This window comes from Leguminivora glycinivorella, chromosome Z, assembly GCF_023078275.1.
Source record: "Leguminivora glycinivorella isolate SPB_JAAS2020 chromosome Z, LegGlyc_1.1, whole genome shotgun sequence".
Lineage (NCBI taxonomy): Eukaryota > Metazoa > Arthropoda > Insecta > Lepidoptera > Tortricidae > Leguminivora > Leguminivora glycinivorella.
In genome coordinates, this window is record NC_062998.1 from 17,396,039 (window position 1) to 17,416,056 (window position 20,018).

At 38.0% G+C, this 20,018-nt stretch overlaps 1 protein-coding gene across 5 annotated transcripts in view; it reads right to left on the minus strand.

Annotated features, from left to right (window-relative positions):
- LOC125240971 (cyclic nucleotide-gated cation channel alpha-3) overlaps positions 1 to 20,018 on the minus strand; it is a 120,788-nt gene that overhangs the window by 34,545 nt on the left and 66,225 nt on the right. For all 5 annotated transcript variants that reach the window (XM_048149196.1, XM_048149198.1, XM_048149197.1 and 2 more), the window contains exons 6-7: positions 18,097 to 18,284; positions 4,566 to 5,063 (exon numbers count right to left, since the gene is read on the minus strand). In XM_048149196.1, the coding sequence (XP_048005153.1) occupies positions 4,566 to 5,063; positions 18,097 to 18,284 (686 nt within the window). The remainder of the gene's footprint in view (positions 1 to 4,565; positions 5,064 to 18,096; positions 18,285 to 20,018) is intronic.

Consider the following 20,018-nt stretch of genomic DNA (forward strand, 5'->3'; position numbering starts at 1 on the left):
AAAATGCAATCACATTTAGACTAAACTTAAAAGTGTGCTAAAAATCTATAACTAAAGTTTATCAGCCCACATGTGGGTCAGTTTGGGTCGTACAGACTGCAGTGTCGTGTATTCATATGCCTCAAATAGCGCATACCGCGCATAGAGCATGACAACTAGAATATGGGCGGCGATGTGTCATGGCGGAAGCAAATATAACTAATTAAAACAAGTTATCATATTTAGTGTTTCATTTAAAGATCAGTACTTATTAATTTTTTAGTCATTTTTTAGTCGTTTTGCAGGACACACTCGGTATAGCATTTAAAGCACTGTTGGCGGCTTTGTAATACGGAGTAGGTATGCATGCATAATTAATTTATTAAATTGAGTAGTTAATTTATAACGAACTCACGTTCAACTCAACCTACCGTGACATTGGATGTAAACTAATTTATTCAAGATTTCATTAATTAATTCTAGACATTAAGAATTAACTCATATGTTTTGATCTTAATATTCTTAATGCAGTTTTATACCTACATATAAGAAATAAAAAAATAATTCATAACAAAATGAAACTTTGAGTGACATTGTTAATTCAGTGACTTGTTCACATCATTATACCGTTAGCAGATGGTACGAAAAAACCCAGTAGCTTGCCTGTTGTGGGTTAGCAGTGATAACTGAACGAAGAAAGTGTATTTTATTTTATCGTACGGTTAAGGAACCCTTGGAACGCGAGTCCGACTCGCAGTTGTTTATAATATAATAATACTAAAATATGCTTTGTCTCCTTTTTAACCGCCGCCCATATCTCAAGGAAGGGAATTCTCAATTAGGCTGTAAGTATGTTTTTTTTTATGTTTGTTATTCGATATCTCTGTCGTTACTGGACCGATTTTGAAATTTTTTTTTTGATTGAATGTATACACGGTGTTTCCGGTATCACTCGAAACCTCAGACACCCCAACTGATTTTTATTTTTTTAAACTCATCTAGAGTATTCATCTTTTAATCTGATGGTTACTTTTTTTTAAATTCAATTTTTAATTTTCTGTACAGCTCTAATTGACTTTTAGCTCTACACTCAATAAAATAATTGCTAACTACCATCATAAACCATAAAACTATTTATTTGTGTACGTTACTGCAACGACATAAGGTTTATCAATAGACAGCTAAGATGTCACTGTAAAACACTTTAAAGCTTTGTCACAGTAAACTTCCAATTGGACAGGTAATCGCAGTAAGCTAATTTAAACCCAATATTCAAAATGACAAGGTTGTAATTAGGTACGAGTTCAATTTGTTATGATTTATGATAAACATTAAGATTAAACTGACAAACAACGTCAAACTCGTAGCGGAAAAAATAATCGTTCAAGTAACCAGCCAGTATTAATACCGCCAAATACTGAAAAAGGTAAACAACCTCTAGCAATGCGATATACATAATGTTGTATTACGAATAAAATAGAATAGGCACATAAAAAATAATTAATAATACTAATTTAAATAAAAATATTACCCCCGTCAAGATATTCTCAATCGATTCTACTCTCGATTCTGGACAAACGGTTTTCAGGTTTTTAGTGTTAAGTGAAACACGGTGTATACATACAGATTGGTCCCATTTTTATCAGAACTCGGTTCTGATGACAGAATCCTGGAGAAATCGAGGGAACTCCTCAAATCTTAATAGTGATTTTTGTGTTTTTATAAGAACAGCATGCATTTACGTTCAGAACAGTGACATTTGGTGCAGTGGAACTGCTGATGATGATCAGAACGGAATTCAAATCTGGACGGCACACCTCTAGTGACTTTGCTACTCGTATTTTTATAAGAACAGCATGCATTTGCGTGCAGAATAGTGACATTTGGTGCAGTGGAACTGCTGATGGTGATCGGAGCGGGACTCCTCAATGGCGAATAGTTCATGTTAGGAGATTTATTCTTTTCGTTATGTTAGTTTAGTATGTTGGGTTTTCATTACACATTTTTATTATTGTATTTCACTATATTTAATTGTGGTTTTGAGGTATTCGTGATGTATTTGTAGATAGATAGATAGATAGATAGAATACTCTTTATTGGCACACCTCACCTTTGTATAACATCACTAGTAATATATTTAATTGGTATACAAACAAACCTATGTCGCTTACTTTATACATGTTCAAAACAAATCACACGTGATATACGAGTATTATTGGCCGGTACCTTAACTTAAATGAATCATTTTAAAGCATTAGATACCAGTACAGTATCCAACTACCAAACTTTTTCTTGTTGAGTACGCTAAATTGATTTAAAACAACGAAGCGCTTTCCCGGGAACGGCGTGAAGTAATTTAATCGATTCCTTTTAGTCTGATACATGTATGTGTAGACGTGTTAGGGTTGATTGATCGAGAGCGCGAGATCGCAAGCACAAACGAGCCTCGCGACCCCAAAATGCATACTCCGTGTTTAAAGAGAGACCTGGCTTTGTTTTATCATTTATCGCGCGACCATGCTTGCCTGCCAGGACCTGTAGCCAAGAGTACAGCCTTCTACGCTCCGTAGCGTATCGCAGTTATCTCCCTCTAACTCTCTTCCGTTTTAGTGTGACTGAGTCAGTTGCGTAGCGTTCGCCACGGAACGTCAATGATTGAATACTTTGCTACAGGCCCTGATCATTCTCGTCACTCCCGTACCCTCAAATCGTCCAATCTTAAGACGCTGACAGCACCCAATGGCCTTGACGCTAGCGTACACTGTCTAATCGTATGGCAGTAAGTGAGAGCGCGATGTCACTAAAAGAGGGCGGATAGGTACGAAAAGTACGGAAAAATATTAAAATGAAATAGAAAGATGCATTATTTGTGCAAAATGTTTCGTTAGTGTTTTAGATATGTATATATTTGTTATTATAATATTAACTATTAAAGACAACTAAGTGAATAATTGAACGACACACAACCGTTTAATGACGAACTCGAGACCAATCTTTGCAATTTTTTTCTATCGAGCCGATTTCATTAAATCGTGTATCGAGTACGGCTATGTTCTTTGAAATATAATGAAAAATAACATATAATTTACTTGCCCTACTAAGACTAATAGTTTGTCTTAAAAAACTGCGCAAGTAACATCAATTTTACGCAATTGGGTGATGTCAGCCCCTTAACCAGGTCGAAACGGCTCATCCGAATTTCATATCGCCAATATGTCTGTCTTTTTTCGCAGTCTTAAATCAATTAATTATTTGCTGCAACTGACCACATACACTCGTGTACGAGTAATTCAGAGTAAATGCGATGCAAAACATTATCATAATATTTAGTTTATGAATTTAAATAAAATGATATAGGAAAGTAAATCATAGTACTTAGGTACTTTTTGGCAGTCGGAATTTATAATTAACCTACTCAAATCAGTTTTTGGCAAAACATTACTAGAAATAAGATATTTGAAATTGCAATCAAGACCGCATTGAAATGCGGCTGCAAGTGAGCAGGCTTAGACATAAATCACCAAACGATTTTAATAGCCTCGCGTGCAGATCGACGGTCAAAATTCGAATTATGACCCTTGCAGAGGCGGCGCTATCAAAATCTTGGCCTGACTGTACTGCTCTTCAAACCTACGTCCTAAGCTGATGATTATGTATATTAAGTAGGAGACAGTAGTTTGGATCTCGGTCTCCACTAACTTGACACACTTGCCTGTCGTCGACAAAGCTCAGAGATAATGTAATATTGTGAATGTGAGACGCTGTTGTACGTCGACTAATAAAATCGATTATGCAAGTTAATTTCAGACGCTGTTGGTGAGCAGCCACTATTATTCCAAGATCATTTAAATATTTTTAATTTAAAATTCGGTATTTTTTAATTCGCCAACCTAAAGCCAATAAGTATCCTTTCAACAATAATTTTTTGAAAAAAATGTGTAACTCGCACCTACACCTAACCTTGCACCGTGAAATTAAAAATATAAATTTTAAATGAATATGATATTAAGCCATTTTGGTGTTACAATTCCCAGTTGCTTCGAACAGAAAAATAGAATGGCTAGTAAATAAGAAATCCTCAAAGGCCTCAGCCCACAGTTACATGTGAAAGTTCTTATTTTTTAATCTACTCTTAATTTTCATACAAATTTCATGGATCATTTGTAAATTTTCTATCCGGGAAAAAAAAATTGGTCTCATACTAAAATGGCATATTCTATATCTCAGGAATTTGAAAGCGAGGGAAGGTCTTCTAAGACTTTTCGCGTAGCAGCACGTGATTTAGTACTTAGCTCCCCACAATCCATTATCAAAATACACTATAACTGTATGATAGTGTGAAATAGCAAAAATTAAAATATTTTCATTTTGAGGATGTGTCAGGTGATATAATTATTATAGTCTTCCGTAAAACACCGATGAAATAGCTGTAAAGCCATAATGTATGAAGTCAACGTTGTTTCTTAAGACACAATAAGTAACCCGATGTTAGCGAAATAGTAATAAATATAATACCAACTAATAACTAAAGGTCAACACAACACAGTTCATTAACCACAAAAACAAAACTTATCGCTATCACTTACCTATCGTAGTGAGCGCCAACGTACACCAATAATAACTTTGAAGATATTGTTTCACCACATCCGCCGTTTCAGTGTCATGATACACCCAATTTTTACTTCCGAATCCATTGTTTTTATATATTATATGGTACAAGCACCCGTTCCAATGAAATATCACTAATAAGTAATGTATTAAACTGGTCGATCTAAATAAATTTGGATAGTTCGTGTGTCGCTCCGTGCGGTCCATGAAAGCCCAGAACCGGTAGATCTTGACTAGGCGAAAGGATCGCAAGATGGAGTTGAAGCCGATGGAAAGGTAGAGGAAGTCGAGCGGCAGCAGGCAGAGGCAGTCGATGTAGAAGGTGGTGGAGTTCATGTAGTGCGCGCGCAGCTTGGCCGCGTCCGTCTGCAGCACGCCGTCCTCCAGGTACCCCGTGCGGAAGTGGAACAGGATGTCGGCCAGGTACAGGAAGTCCGAGAAGTAGTCGAGGCAAAACCACACCACCAACGTTTCTCCTGCAACAACAAAACACAACCATTTCTACACCGTGTTTTTTTTTCGTTAAATTCGACACGTAGCTAGGGTTCATTATCAGGAACTACCTTTTTAGTTAAATTCGCAAAAAAATTTTTCGTCATTTTCATACATAATAAATTAATTTATTAGTGTGAGAGACCCTTAAGAATAACATTCAAGTTAGTGTCAAGTGATTGACGGCACATGTCAAAACAAATAACATTAGGAATTGATAAAGGCTGTCACACATGTGTTCAGTAATTATCTTTATTTGTTAATTAACTCGATAACCGTAAGAGTTAAGACGCTAGTTTCTTAGAGAAATTAATTGTATTTGATCTAAAGAACCTTCCCTTAAAGTTAACGGGATTCAATAAAAACAGGGTGTAGACTTTAGCACAGTGCAAAGTGTAGCCTAATATATATACTAATCGGAACACCGGTCGAAAATAAAACTAATTTATTTTTATACCACGGAAACACAGGAGTGTTTGTTTCTATCGGGAAAATTCGCAATGTGCAAAAGTTCAAGACAAATATTGCAGTTTTTTGTTTCCAAGTTGGTGTGATTACATTTTGTGTTGTGTTGTTTTTACGAGTGTGAACCTTACTACAACAAACAACAGTCCTCTTTCTATATGTTCTTATTTTCAAGTGTAATTTTAAGTTATTTAACCCATAGGTATACACAGAAGTTTAACAAACTGTAGGTACCTACATGTACTAAACCTTCCCCAAGAATTGCTCTGTGGATAGATGAAAATTGATGTTTTCCGTTAACCTCGCGTAAAGATTAACAATCGTGCACTATTATGCACTGAGGGGGGACTGAAATCTTCTCGAGGCTGAGGCGTAGGGTTAGAGCCGGCGTAGCTTTATTTAACGTTCATATGCGCATTGTAATATGCCTACTTGAAAAATAAATATTACATTTTTTTTCATTTTTTTATGAGATCAGGTTTTGCATCGAGTATGATATTATGACAAAAGACTGTTCAAATATTTATGTTCGTGTACTTAACTATATCGATGTATCGTGACTGTGCCTATATTTGAGCAGAAGAATCTTCAAGTACTTTTCTACTTCTGAATTTATACGTTTTCATTTATTACAACCTTTAATTCGCAGTCTATTGTTTAAAAAATACGTTATGAAACATTAGTTTCAAAGTAAAGACTATTTATGGTGTAAAAAAAGTCTAAAAGTCGAAATCATCAACACGTGACCAAGGTAGGTATGTATCACGTGTTGATATTATCAGTAGGCCTAGCACATGATGGCCGCGGGAGTATGTCGCCGCGAGATAGACTACCCGTCCTTATGTCATTAATACAGTTAGAAGAAGACATGGCATCTATCTCGCGGCGACATACTCCCGCGGCCATCATGTGCTAGGCCTACTGAACCTATATGTAGAGTCATAACCAGTTGTTATGCGCACTATATGGATGAATATTACACATATTAAAATATTCCTATCCTATCCTTTTTGTATTCGTCTAGATAATGTTTTATGATCATGATCTTGCACAATAACCCCGTTTTATATTTCGTCTGCCATAATACTAATACAATAATTCCAATAAGGCCTAGTTACCCTTTGGGTTGGAAGATCAGATGACAGTCGCTTTCGTAAAACTAGTGCTTATGCCAAATCTTGGGATTAGTCGTCACAGCGGACCCCAGGCTCCCATGAGCCGCGGCAAGTGCCGGGATAACGCAAGGAGGATGATGATATTTCGTCTGACATACAGTTTGTCATTAGGAGAGAATCAACCAGACCAACAGACCGAGGAACCTGATGTCAGTAATCGCGTATAGCTAACTCGTAGCGATGTGATCATCCAATTGCCCATTACTTTTTATGTGTTCCCGTATGAAGCTGGTGATAATAGCCTCGTTCTGCTCAATATTATTTTTAAAGGACATATTTTCCATTTTTGCAAGTAATGAATGAAATTTCTGCATAATTTATTTTAAAATCATAATAAACGAAAACTCTACTCTATTCTTTAGATAATTTGGTTTCAATTTCACTAACTTAAACTGAGTATGGTAGGCAGGACGAGGTAACTGTGTTTTCGTCAACTTTACTGATCTAAATTGGTTCTAATAACAAGTAAATTTCAGCCCAGCAGGTATCACGTCACGTCATTAAATACTTTCGCATCGTTGCTCTGCTTGTATGTGTTTTGTTAGCATAAACAGGTAGGTATATTTACATACTGAAACTAAACTTATTATACTTTACTATACGTACTCGTTTATAGACCTACAGTTAGTTATATATTAGGCATTTTTTGCAAATCGACAACCCATTTGCTTATTTTGCGTATATTACACTACTCTAGCAGTGTTTTTAGGTTGTGAACACAGAACACCTTGGTCTGTGGTTGCAAATAAGTGCGTTTTCACATTATCCGATCCGATATCGGATGTAGGACCGATATCCCATACATTACAGGCGCCAACTTGGATTTTTTCCATTGAAACCCTTCCGACATCCGATATCGGATCGGATAGTGTGAAAACGGACTGTCTCAAATACCTATTTTAGTGTGTTCGGCGGCCTAATTATATACTTCAACTTGTGTAGTCTCTGCACATAGGGCTGTCGGTAATATGATATAAGGGTTCAGTGTGTTGTTTCCTGTAATTAATCCTCTTATTTTGTGCTGTTGGTGTATGGGCATTTTCAGAAGGATTTCTGGGAGCTTATAGCTTAATTCTGTATGTGCTATGTTGTCTATGATAGTGACCTACTCGTAGATGCTTTTGGGTGTATGATACTGTTAGGGGTATGATCGGTTCAGATCCACATGCCGTTGCGTCTGAACCTCTTCGGGCCAGTTCATCCGCTGCATCTTTTCCTCTTGTTCCATTGCCCCTTTAACCCTTTATCCATTGTATTGTTACTTTGTTGCCCTCCTTACTCACTTCAGTGAGACTTCGGTGGCATTCTAGTACATAGTATAAGTTTCGACGTAAGTTTTTCGCTGCCTAGAGCACTACGGTTTACTGTCTGATAGTATTAGTACCTATGTATATTTTCATGTTTTACCTGTCGTCTTTTTAAAGAATTATGAAGCTTTTACTATCTCGTTCGTACAGTAACAGTAAATAAATTTCAAAGAGAAAAACGTATTTTCTTGTTATTCAGAAAATACTCTATGGCGGTCTTCACTTCAAATCTCATAAAATTCCGGCGTATTTGTAAATTAAATTTAAGCCCTTATAGGAAAATTGCCCCGAAGTCTTACGAGGTTAAATGTAATTTAATTTAAATTAATTTATTTAAATTGGTCCAAATATGCATGTTAGAAACCATCAGTAGTAAATGCAGATTTGCTCGACGCTCCGGACACATCGGCGTAGGGGTCGCATGCAATACTCGTAGCGCTGCACGCTGTCACCCTCATGAAATGGAGCGACTTGAATCGCATATTACTGCTTCATTTTAGGGTTCCGTACCAAAAAGGTACAAACGGAACCCTTATGGTGCGACTCTGTCCGTCTGTCTGTCTCATCTCAAGAACGCTTAAAAAGCTATCGATGTGAAATTTGGAATAGTCATGAACTAATCAAAGTGTGTAATTTTTAGGGTTCCGTACCAAAAAGGTACAACAGGAACCCTTATGGTGCGACTCTGTCCGTCTGTCTGTCCGTCTGTCACATTCCTAAATATCTCGAGAACTACTAATGCTATCAACTTGAAATTTGGAATAGTTGTGAACATTGTAAACCTCTACAAATAGAAAGTGTAATTTTTTTAAATATATTAATTTTAATTGTAGAAAATGGCCAAAATGAAAGGGGGCAAACTGTAAATTTCAAGTTACTAGGTCAAGTGGGGTATCGTTGGAAAGAGCTCAAATTGAACGTAAATAAGCTATTTTTTATAATTTTTTTGTTGTGGAAAAAAAAAGGATTTTAAGGAAAATGTAAAAAAAAATACCGTCCCCCCCTTATCTCCGAAGTTTACCAACGAAAAATTATGACAATTTTAGTAAACATTGTTTTTATGCTAAATATGACAGGAAAAATATAATCGTGTTTGTATTTTGAATACTTTTTTTTTAATTCACAAAAAACTTTTCAGATTTTTACTTTCAATTTACCCACCCTTGCGGATGTATATCGTACTTCAAATTAATACGAGATATTACGTAAACCATCTTCTGTCCAATAAAGTAAAAACTGTTTAAATCGGTTAACATTATAAAGAATTATCCCTGAAAAACCAGGCCCCGTAGCCGAATGGCATTTCTCCGACGCCAAACGAAAGCGATACGCCGCTGGCTCTGTCGCGCCAATACGCAAGCGCGATAGAGATAGATATCTACTAGCGCTTCGTTTCGTGAGCGTTTCGTGAGCGATTGTGCCATTCGGCTAGCCACCCAGGTCGCGCAAGTTAGTTAGCAAATTGACCGGGAGATGGCGCTATACATAATAATACTCATTAGTGCCTAAACTTTTGTCTTCTAGTCAAGTCATTAGAGTTATATGAAAAAAACCGGCCAAGAGCGTGTCGGGCCACGCTCAGTGTAGGGTTCCGTAGTTTTCCGTATTTTTCTCAAAAACTATTGAAAACCTATCAAGTTTAAAACAATTTTCCTAGAAATTCTTTATAAAGTTCTACTTTTGTGATTTTTTTCATATTTTTTAAACATATGGTTCAAAAGTTAGAGGGGGGGGGACGCACTTTTTTTTCCTTTAGGAGCGATTATTTCCGAAAATATTAATATTATCAAAAAACGATGTTAGTAAACCCTTATTCATTTTTAAATACCTATTCAACAATATATCACACATTGGGGTTGGAATGAAAAAAAATATTAGCCCTCACTTTACATGTAGGGGGAGTACCCTAATAAAACATTTTTTTCCATTTTTTATTTTTGCACTTTGTTGGCGTGATTGATATACATATTGGTACCAAATTTCAGCTTTCTAGTGCAAACGGTTACTGAGATTATCCGCGGACGGACGGACGGACGGACGGACAGACAGACAGACATGACGGAAGTTGACTACGGAACCCTAAAAATGAGATTATTTTTACTAGGTAGTTTGAAAGAAAGTTTGTACGGAACCCTCGGTGGGCGAGTCCGACTCGCACTTGGCCGGTTTTTTTTTAAGTCTATCAACATTCACCATTGAAAATAACCAATATAGAAGGGGGCAAATTTTAATGTCAAGTTACTAGGAACAATAAATTCGCGTTTGTATTTTGGGAACCATTCAGCGGGACGATTTTTGAGTCTCACGCGTTCGAATTCAGAAAATTGTCACTGAAAATAATAGGTAAGTCGCCGTTTTCAACCGGTATTTTAGTGACAAAATCACGTATGCGAGATTCAAAAATCGCCCTCCAGATTTTAATTTTCCATTTGTTCACCCTTGCGGATGTTTATCATACTTCAAATTTACACATGACTGTACGTGTGCCTTCTCTTCTTCGAAACTTCTTCGGTTAACATTGTTAAAAAATATCCATGTTTTAAGTCCATTTATGTTGCTAAGGCTGCTTTCAAAAAAAACGTCAAAAGAATGTAAAATTGATAGTTTTAGTCGGTGAAATACTACACTTTCCGTTATCCAATAGATTTATTTAATTCAAGTTCCAGTTAGAGCATCTTATTATCTTGATTTTTATAAGACTGGATTTTTGAAAACTAACTCACTAAATTAATTATGAATTTTTCTCTAATGCACGTTTAGAAAAACGCACGTATAGAGCTGAATCAGTCGATCTTATTTGTAAAATTTGGACAATTTTGAATATTAAAACGGGTAAATTTATAATTCGTATATCCTGTACCACAATCATTTCAGATTAGATTTTTATTTTAAGTTTTTGAAAAAGAGTAAACTAGCTACTAGCTAGAAAATCTACATCACATCGAAGTAAGTTTTTTACTAAATTAATCTGCAACGTTTACTTAAATTGCTGTTATGACTTAGTGATTATAAATTGCTATTATTGATTTTTGCCAATTTTTTGAAAACGAGCCTTCACCGGTACAATTATTACCACTTTTGGACATTTTCTCATATTTTGTTATACCAAGTAGAAAAAGTCCTATAATGTGATATATATTTATAAACTACTCGCAAAGCCCTTTAATTTGATACCACACACAGTATGATCGAACGCTCGGTTGCGATTTCACTATTTTTAACACGAAAGCCCTCTTAAGAATTTAGACTTTTTCACTAAGAATTCTGATATCCATAATTATAACACTAGAATCAAAAATAAGCTTGCCATAAAGAAGTTTCGTGTCCGTAAAGTACAGAAGTCATTTGTCGTGTCAAGTCGAGTGACGTCACGGACGGTAACACACACAGTCACGGTCGCGCTTTTTTTCTGGCTATAAAATAGCAAACTCACGATTTACCTGCATGTGTGATTATCGATGTGTGCATTGGTGAACCCATATCTCGTGTTAGTGTGCGCGACCAGCTGCGCGTTTGTTATAGTGTGTGATAGCATAATTACTGTTTATCACTAACAGATTTTTACGTGTGGTGGGTACGCTAAACTTTTATATAAAAAAACAAAAGCCGGCTGATTGAATGAACTTTTAATTGTTATAATTGTATTTCTGAGACATTTATTCACGAAGGATTTATATATAATATAAATAACAAGCAGAATATAATAAAGCACATATTTACATACAAGCCTTGTGTTTAGCGCCATCTAGTTGAAACCATTAGAACTTTTAAAACCTCTAGTGACCATAATCAATAGTGAGCGAAATGGTTGTATGCGCAGCGGCTTGTGGTAAACCCCTCGCATCGACAGGGGTCGCTAAGTGTTCATGTGGACAGTCTTATCATAAGGCTTGTGTGGGCATGGGCATTACCGCTCGTGTCGCCCCCACTTGGCTGTGCCCGACGTGTAAAGCGACCACTGCTCGGCGTGACAACTCTGACAACACGCCGGTGAAATCGAATGTTGTCGATGACGACGATACGCCGACCGATCCACAGGCGGATGTTGCAGAGCAGCTGCGCTTGCTGCGCGCGGACTTTGGTGCTGTGCGCGACGACATCGCTGGCCTGCGACAAGAGGTGGCAAAATTGCATTCTCTCTTCGGTGGCCTCTCTAGCCGTCTTGACGTATTAGAGGACAAAGTTAGGTGCTTGGAGGAGCGACCGGTGGGCTCCGCTGACAGCGACCCCGAAGGCCAAACGTCGGCAGTACCAGTGGTGGAGCTGCAGCAGACGGTAGCTCGCCTTCAACTGGAGCTAAACGACCGTGACCAGGATGCGCTGCTCTCTGACCTTGACATCGGCCACATCCCTGAGGCAAAGGGTGAAAACGTTGTGCACACGGTCACTGTCCTAGCGGCCAAGTTAGGTATGACTCTCGACCAGCGCGACGTGGTTTTCGCCGAGCGGGTTGGTGCTGTGGACAGGAGAGGGGAAGGTGTCGACGATGACGCAGTGGGGCGTCCGCGCCGCGTTGTAGTTAGGCTGTCGCGGCGGCAGTTGCGCGATGAGTTGCTACAGGCAGCGCGTGTGCGACGAAATATCAGCTTCACCGACGGCAACCCGTCGGCTCCTCCCTGTCGTGTCTTCGTTAATGAGCGCCTTACTCGCACGAACCGCCTTCTGTTTCATAAGGTTCGAGAGTTATGTCGGCAGCAGCAGTGGCGATTCTCGTGGACCAGGCGTGGCCGGATCTATGCTCGACAAGGAGAAGGAAAGCCGGCGATCCAAATTCGCTCTCAGGAGGACATAGACCGTGTTTTTAGGACCAGCTCCGTTTGAGGTGCGGGCGGTCGTATGTTGTGCTTCACTACTAATTATACCTCTACTTTCATTGTGGCATGGTAATTACTGTATGTGTATTTTCATGAAATATATACAGGGCAAATATTTTTGTTGTATGCATCTAACTATAACTTGCAGGTCATATAATTCCTCATGTATTCATTATTATATGTCAGGAGTAATGTATTTAAGTAATGTTAAAAAAAAATAAAACACTTCGAATAGGTTTGTATAATGCAGGTTCCCTTGGTACAAATCATGACAATTTTGTGGCGGCTGCTGCCCGGCAGGATGTTGATGTTCTGGCGATTAACGAATCGTGGTTAAGGGCAGACGAGGAGGGACGGGCGCCGAAACTTCCTGGGTACACTTTTCGGCATATCCCCAGACCACAGGGCGTCCGGTCGCGTGGTGGAGGCGTGGGCTTTTATATCAAGAGACATCTCAGCGCTAGGACCTGGCCTCACCCTGTTGACCCGTCGCACAAGCTGGTGGAGCAGATGTGGATCACGTTTACTCTCAACGGAAGAAAGCTGGCAATAGGTACGGCGTATCGACCACCTTGGATGGACATACAAGTTTTTTTGGATGCTATTAGTGACTCGATTAGTTCAATGCGCAGTTACGATCATTTGGTTGTATTAGGCGATTTCAACATTAATTTACTGCAAAACTATGACGCTAAAACTGCTCAATTCAACAATTTTATAACTAGTTTTAATTTAAAACAATTGGTATCTCAGCCTACACATTTTACTGACACCAGCCAGACGTTGATCGACGTTGTCTGTTCTGATATGTTAGCAAATAACACAACCATTGATAACGTAGGATGTATTTATGGTCACTGTCTCGTGGTTTGCGATTTTAATGTGAAACTAGAGAAATTGAAGCCATATCGCATCACATATAGACCTTATAAGGATATTTGTGATAGAGAACTTGATGTGGACCTGCAGAACGCGGGGTGGGAACTGATGTCGGATCTTGACAGTGTCAATGACATAGTAAGTATATTCAACCAAAAAGTTCTCACTATATTTGATGTACATGCCCCAGTAAAAACATCCTTAGTCAAAGTACAATCTTGCCCGTGGATTACTGACACTGTCAAGTTCATGATGCATCTGCGCGACACTGCTGCAACAGACTTTCACAGAAGCCCGAATGATATAAAAAAAAAATATTACAAGGACCTTAAGTCTGTAGTGAACAAGGCTCTATATTTCGAAAAGGTGGCTTATTTTAAACAAAATATAAATAGTAAAATAAATGACCCTAAAACATTATGGAAAAATCTGAAATCGACAATATTACCCACTAAGAATAATGAATTACCTTCAACTTTCAATAATCCTTGCGTAATAAATAAACATTTTCTTGACCTGCCGGGAACTACAGATGTAACTATGTCACAGTTAACCTATTTTGAATTTCACAGGCACAGCGACACAGTATTCCATTTAAAAACAATTAACTCGAGTGAAGTCACTAAAATAATTAGGAATTTAAAGTCTAATGCAGAGGGTGCTGATGGGATAAATTTACATATGCTTATTCTTACGCTTCCTTACACAATTGACATTATGACTAGTTTAATTAACAAGTCTATTCTATCATGCACCTTTCCTGATATTTGGAAGTTAGCAGTTGTAAATCCTCTGCCCAAAATTCCCAACCCTGTTACTATTAAAGACCTTAGGCCAATTAGCATACTCCCATGTCTGTCAAAAATAATGGAGAAAGTTGTCTGTGCACAGTTAACTGCCTACCTTGAAACTAATAACATTTTGCCAGACGTCCAATCGGGTTTCCGGAAAGGACGTAGCACCACAACTGCTTTGCTTGATGTCACTGACAACATATTAGATGCTCAGGATAAGGGTATGTGTACTCTTTTAGTGCTCCTAGACTTTTCTAGGGCATTTGATTGTATAAATATAGATCTACTTCTATCAAAGCTAGCTTACTATGGTTTTGATCAGAAAACTATACAATGGTTCCATAGCTACCTCAGTAACCGATGGCAGATGGTCAAGGTGCGCTCTGGTGACAGTTCCTCACTTCTTTCAGAAAAAGCCAAGCTTAACCGAGGAGTCCCACAGGGATCTGTAATCGGCCCGCTCCTATTTGTTCTCTATTCTGCAGACGTTAGGCTTCACATTAAACACTGTAGATACCACATATACGCAGATGACATTCAGATCTACTTATCATGTAAGCCAGCAGAGGTTGACTATGCTATAGAGAAACTAAATTATGACCTCGCAAGTATAGCAACCTGGGCTAGACAAAACTGCTTAGTGCTCAACCCAAATAAAACAAAGTACCTTATCTTTGGCAGTAAGCAACAACTGGCGGGTGTCAGTATGTCAGTGAATATTATGCTGATGGATGAACCAATTGAAAGGGTGTATGAAGCACGGAATTTGGGACTTTTAATGGATTGTGGACTTCGTTACGAGAAGCACACTGCTGAAGCTGTAAGAAGTTGCTTTTACAAGCTAAAGGTATTATATAAAATTCGCCCATACCTTAGCGAAACCTTGCGCATTCAACTGACCGAGTCGCTGGTACTGTCAAAACTGAACTATATGGATATTGTAACTGGGCCTAGGCTTCTGGCTAAAACCAAGAGACTCGTCCAACGTGTTCAAAATGCTTGTGCTCGCTTCTGTTTTGACATTCCGTTGAGAGCACACGTCACTCCATTTCTCAATAGTCACAAAATTCTCAAAATGCAGCACCGTCGTAAACTTCATCTGGCTTGTTTGCTTTTCGGAGTTCTTAAGTATAAAACACCTGCATATCTTTTTGTTAAGTTATCTTGCATCAAGCTCCGCGACCGCCGCAATTGTGGAATTCATTTGCTGACGCCACGCCATGCTTCGGCAGCCTTCCGGGGCAGCTACCGGTATAACGCTTCAAAGTGTTGGAATAATGTCCCACCACCTATAAGGAACCTGCAAAGTATTTATAGTTTCAGAATAAAGCTCAAACAATACATGCTTAGCCACCAATTCAACCAGGAAACCTGCTTACATGATACAAGTTGCCTGTAGTCTCTGTTTTTACTTACCACATAGTTTATGTTCCGTCTGTATTGCCATGGCGCACTTCATTCTGAAATATTCTCAGCCTTTTATTGATATTAATTAATAATTTAAGTTTGCATTGCCAATTTTTGTTTGTCCTTGTACTCGTGCTTTTTGTTATGTCATTTTAGTTCCCGTAATGGCCGGATGGCGCTAGATGTAGTCATATTTTAATGTACAGCTATGACGAGTCCGACCCGATAATATTGTGTAATAATGTAATGTCTGTTATAAATCTTTGTTGTCTTTTGCATACTTTCTTTTTTTGCTATTTTTTATTTTTATTAGTGTTGTATTCATAAATTGTTACCTGTCGTGATTGTTTTCACCGAATGGCCTCATCGGAAGACCAGCGCTGGAAGTCGCCAGCAACATGCTGAGATGAGACCATTTCGTGGCACTTTTGTCTGTTAGCCTTTGTGTGTATGGTTACTTGTTTGTGTCGTTAATTTTTGTGTATATTATATTGTTATCGTCGTTGTTAAGTGCTTACGAATAAAAAATATTCTATTCTATTCTATTCTATTCTATTTGTTGGGCAATGCATTCATTTTTATAATAAGTTACCTGACACTGCTTTGAGATTACCCCTCCCAGCTCTTAAGAACTACTTAAAAAAATCATTGATGTTTTTAAAGGCTTATTACAGAGTCGAGGACTATTTGACAGACAAACATGCATGGCCCGAACCAGAAACTACAAAAAACGAATAGCAATTAAAATAATTGTAATATGTATAGAGGACACAGTTCAGGCCCCGTAGCCGAATGGCATTTCTCCGATGCCAAACGAAAGCGATACGCCGCTGGCTCTGTCGCGCCAATACGCAAGCGCGATAGAGATAGATATCTACTAGCGCTTCGTTTCGTGAGCGTTTCGTGAGCGATTGTGCCATTCGGCTAGCCACCCTGATAAGAAAGCACATCAAATATTTTATATTTTATGTTGTGTAGGTAAATTACATATTTATTGATATTGAGATTCATATTATCTTTTTTCTTCTGTGACAATTTGATATGTTTTCTCTGAAGAAGAACGACGTATTATTAAGCAATAATATAATTTATTGAAATTAATTTCCATAGAGTACCTAGTCTGTTCATATTCTTTGATGAATACTTTTGCATGTTAAATTGTATCTTGTTATTTAATGCATGTTAATTATAAGATGTAATGTTTTGAAAAGAAGTTGCCCGCCGAGTTTCTTGCCGGTCCCGTAGTGGATACCCCCCTCCCAACTGAGGGGGGACTGAAATCTTCTCGAGGCTGAGGCGTAGGGTTAGAGCCGGCGTAGCTTTATTTGACGTTCATATGCGCATTGTAATATGCCTACTTGAAAAATAAATATTTCATTTTCATTTCATTTTCATGAAAAACTAACATAGGTACTATACAGGTCGCACAAATTACTTAGTTAATACGCCAAGAACTATTAACTACGTTGAGGGTGAAGGCTTGCCCCTGTACGTTTGTTTTGTGTTACGATTAGTAGACAGGTAGTCACACCTTTTACTACGGATCGACCGCACAACTGCCTCGCAAACCGACTTAATTAAGAGAAAGGGCTACAACAACAAACTTAAAGTGCCGGTATTTCGGGCTTTGCCCGTATCAAATTTGGTACAAGCGACTCAACTGTAATATTAATAAGTCAATTTATGAATACATCACAAGCGTTCGGATGGAATCGTGTAAAGTTCACGATGGGTTCAGCTATCTATTATCATTTTGGACCTATTTAATACAGGGTGTTTATTGAGTGACCTGCAATAATTTGAGGGGTAAATTTTATAGGTAAGAGCAACTTTTACTATAGAACCGATATCATGAACAAAATATTGAGCTTTTTATACATTGCACTATTTTGACCTTGACATTATTTATGAAATAATGAATTTTAAAATTTACTTAAAAGATTACTTTTTAAGTGTGAAATCTTTGGTTGAACTCTTTTTCACGCAATTCAAACTATAGGTACATTCATTAGTATCTATGTACCGATATCAACACTGAAATTGTTTGGGTTTTGGGGAAATATTACTTTTGCAAGCTGTGCAGAATCACTTCAGCTTATTTATGGTCGCCAATTAGGGATGTGTCAATTTTAAAATCACTGTGTAATTTGACATAACTAAAATGAAAAATATTCACCGTTGATCTCCTGGAAGGCGAACCTGTAGACGATGACCCACAGATTGTAGAGGAAGGCGAGCGAGACCACCATGGACCAGTAGTAGCACAGCCGGCCCGCGGGGTCGAACACGAAGGACCAGTGCGGGCCCGTGCGCAGCCGCCCGCTCGTGTACGTGGAGCGCCGCCGCAGACCCGCTCTGCTGCCACTGCACAACATATCCACACATCACCTCAACATAACATATTATATACGGTTAAGCTCGCCTTTGTATCTCTATTCCTACATCCATACTTCCATATATATTATATATTAATATTATAAATGGGAAAGTGTGTGTGTCTGTTTGTTTGTCCGTCTTTCACGCCAAAACGGGGCGACGAATTGACGTGATTTGCTGGTGTTCATCAGAACGGAACTCCTCCAATCTGAACGGCACACTTGTAATGATTTTGGTATTTTTATAATAACATCATGCATTTACGTTCAGAACAGCGACATTTGGTGCAGAGGAACTGCTGATGGGGAGCTGAGAGAGGAGTTCCTCAATACTCAAATCAGAACGGCATACTTCTAGTGACTTTGGTATTTTTAAAAGAACAGCATGCATTTGATACGTTCAGAAATCTCCTAACAAGAGCTATGCGTCGTTTAGGAGTTCCGTTCTGATCATCGTCAGCAGTATTATCGTCAGTAAATATGCATGATGTTATTATAAAAATACCAAAATCATTACAAGTGTGCTGTTCAGATTGGAGGAGTTCCGTTCTGATGAACACCAGCAGTTCCACTGCACGAAATTTCACTGTTCTGAACATAAATGCATGATGTTTTTATAAAAATTCAAAAGTCATAAGTGTGCCGTTCAAATTTGAAAAGTTCCGTTCTGATGACCATCAGGAGTTAAAATGCACCAAATGTCACTGTTCTGAACGTAAATGCATGCTGTTCTTTTTAAACACAAAAATCACTATATGGTTCACTATTATCTGGCAGAAACTTTTTACGCATTTCTTTGATTCGTATAATAGTTCTTGGCAGAAGTCACGTTTGGCAGAAACACCTTACGCAGAATATGCTTTGGTATAAATCATTTCGCAGATTTTTGTAATACCGATTTTTGATAGCGAGAAATTGCTATTTGATGTGTTGGGGATGCAAGATACCTAACACTCCTCCTCGCTTCGCTCGTCGTCGTACCTAACGGTGACTCTGGGGCAGTTTTTATTTTTTGATAGCGTGTAATAATTCTGCTAATGTAATATTATGCTATAAGATTATTATGGTACATACAATTATGCTAAATCAAAGTCGACCAAAGTAATGTTCTGTAAAACAATATTCTGCCAATTGTGTCTTATGCGAGGCAGTAATAATGCCAACTAAGTTTTTTGCAAAATTACCATTCGACGACTGCGAAACATGAAAGTGTGTTTCGGACTAAAATTATTCTGCCAGATGAGGGATAATGCCTTTGAGATTTGTTATCCAGGATCCCATCATCAGAACTGGGATTTGGGCTAACCTGTCCCATTTTTTTATTCGTTGATGAGATAAAATTTTATTGTTAATGCTGTTACAATTAAATACATAAAAAAAAAATTTTGTTATAAAATCGTTATTTTTGTATGAAAAGGTGAAACGATTTTTTCAGAAACGATTAACACGTCCCTACATTACACGGAAATGATATACGATTTGCCCTAGTCGCTAAGAGCAAGAAGAAGAAGAAGCTTTCATTCTATAAGAGAGTTATACGAAACGCGAAAAGGAATGCAGTACAGCTTCAAATAAATAGTGCAGGTGACTCAAGTAGAGAAATCTGGAAAGTAATCAACAGACACAGAAATAAAACACAAGTAAAATCAAAAGAATGCGTACCACTTAAATTGGATAGAATAATTACTAATCCACAAGATCAGGCAGCCGTTTTCTCAAAAAT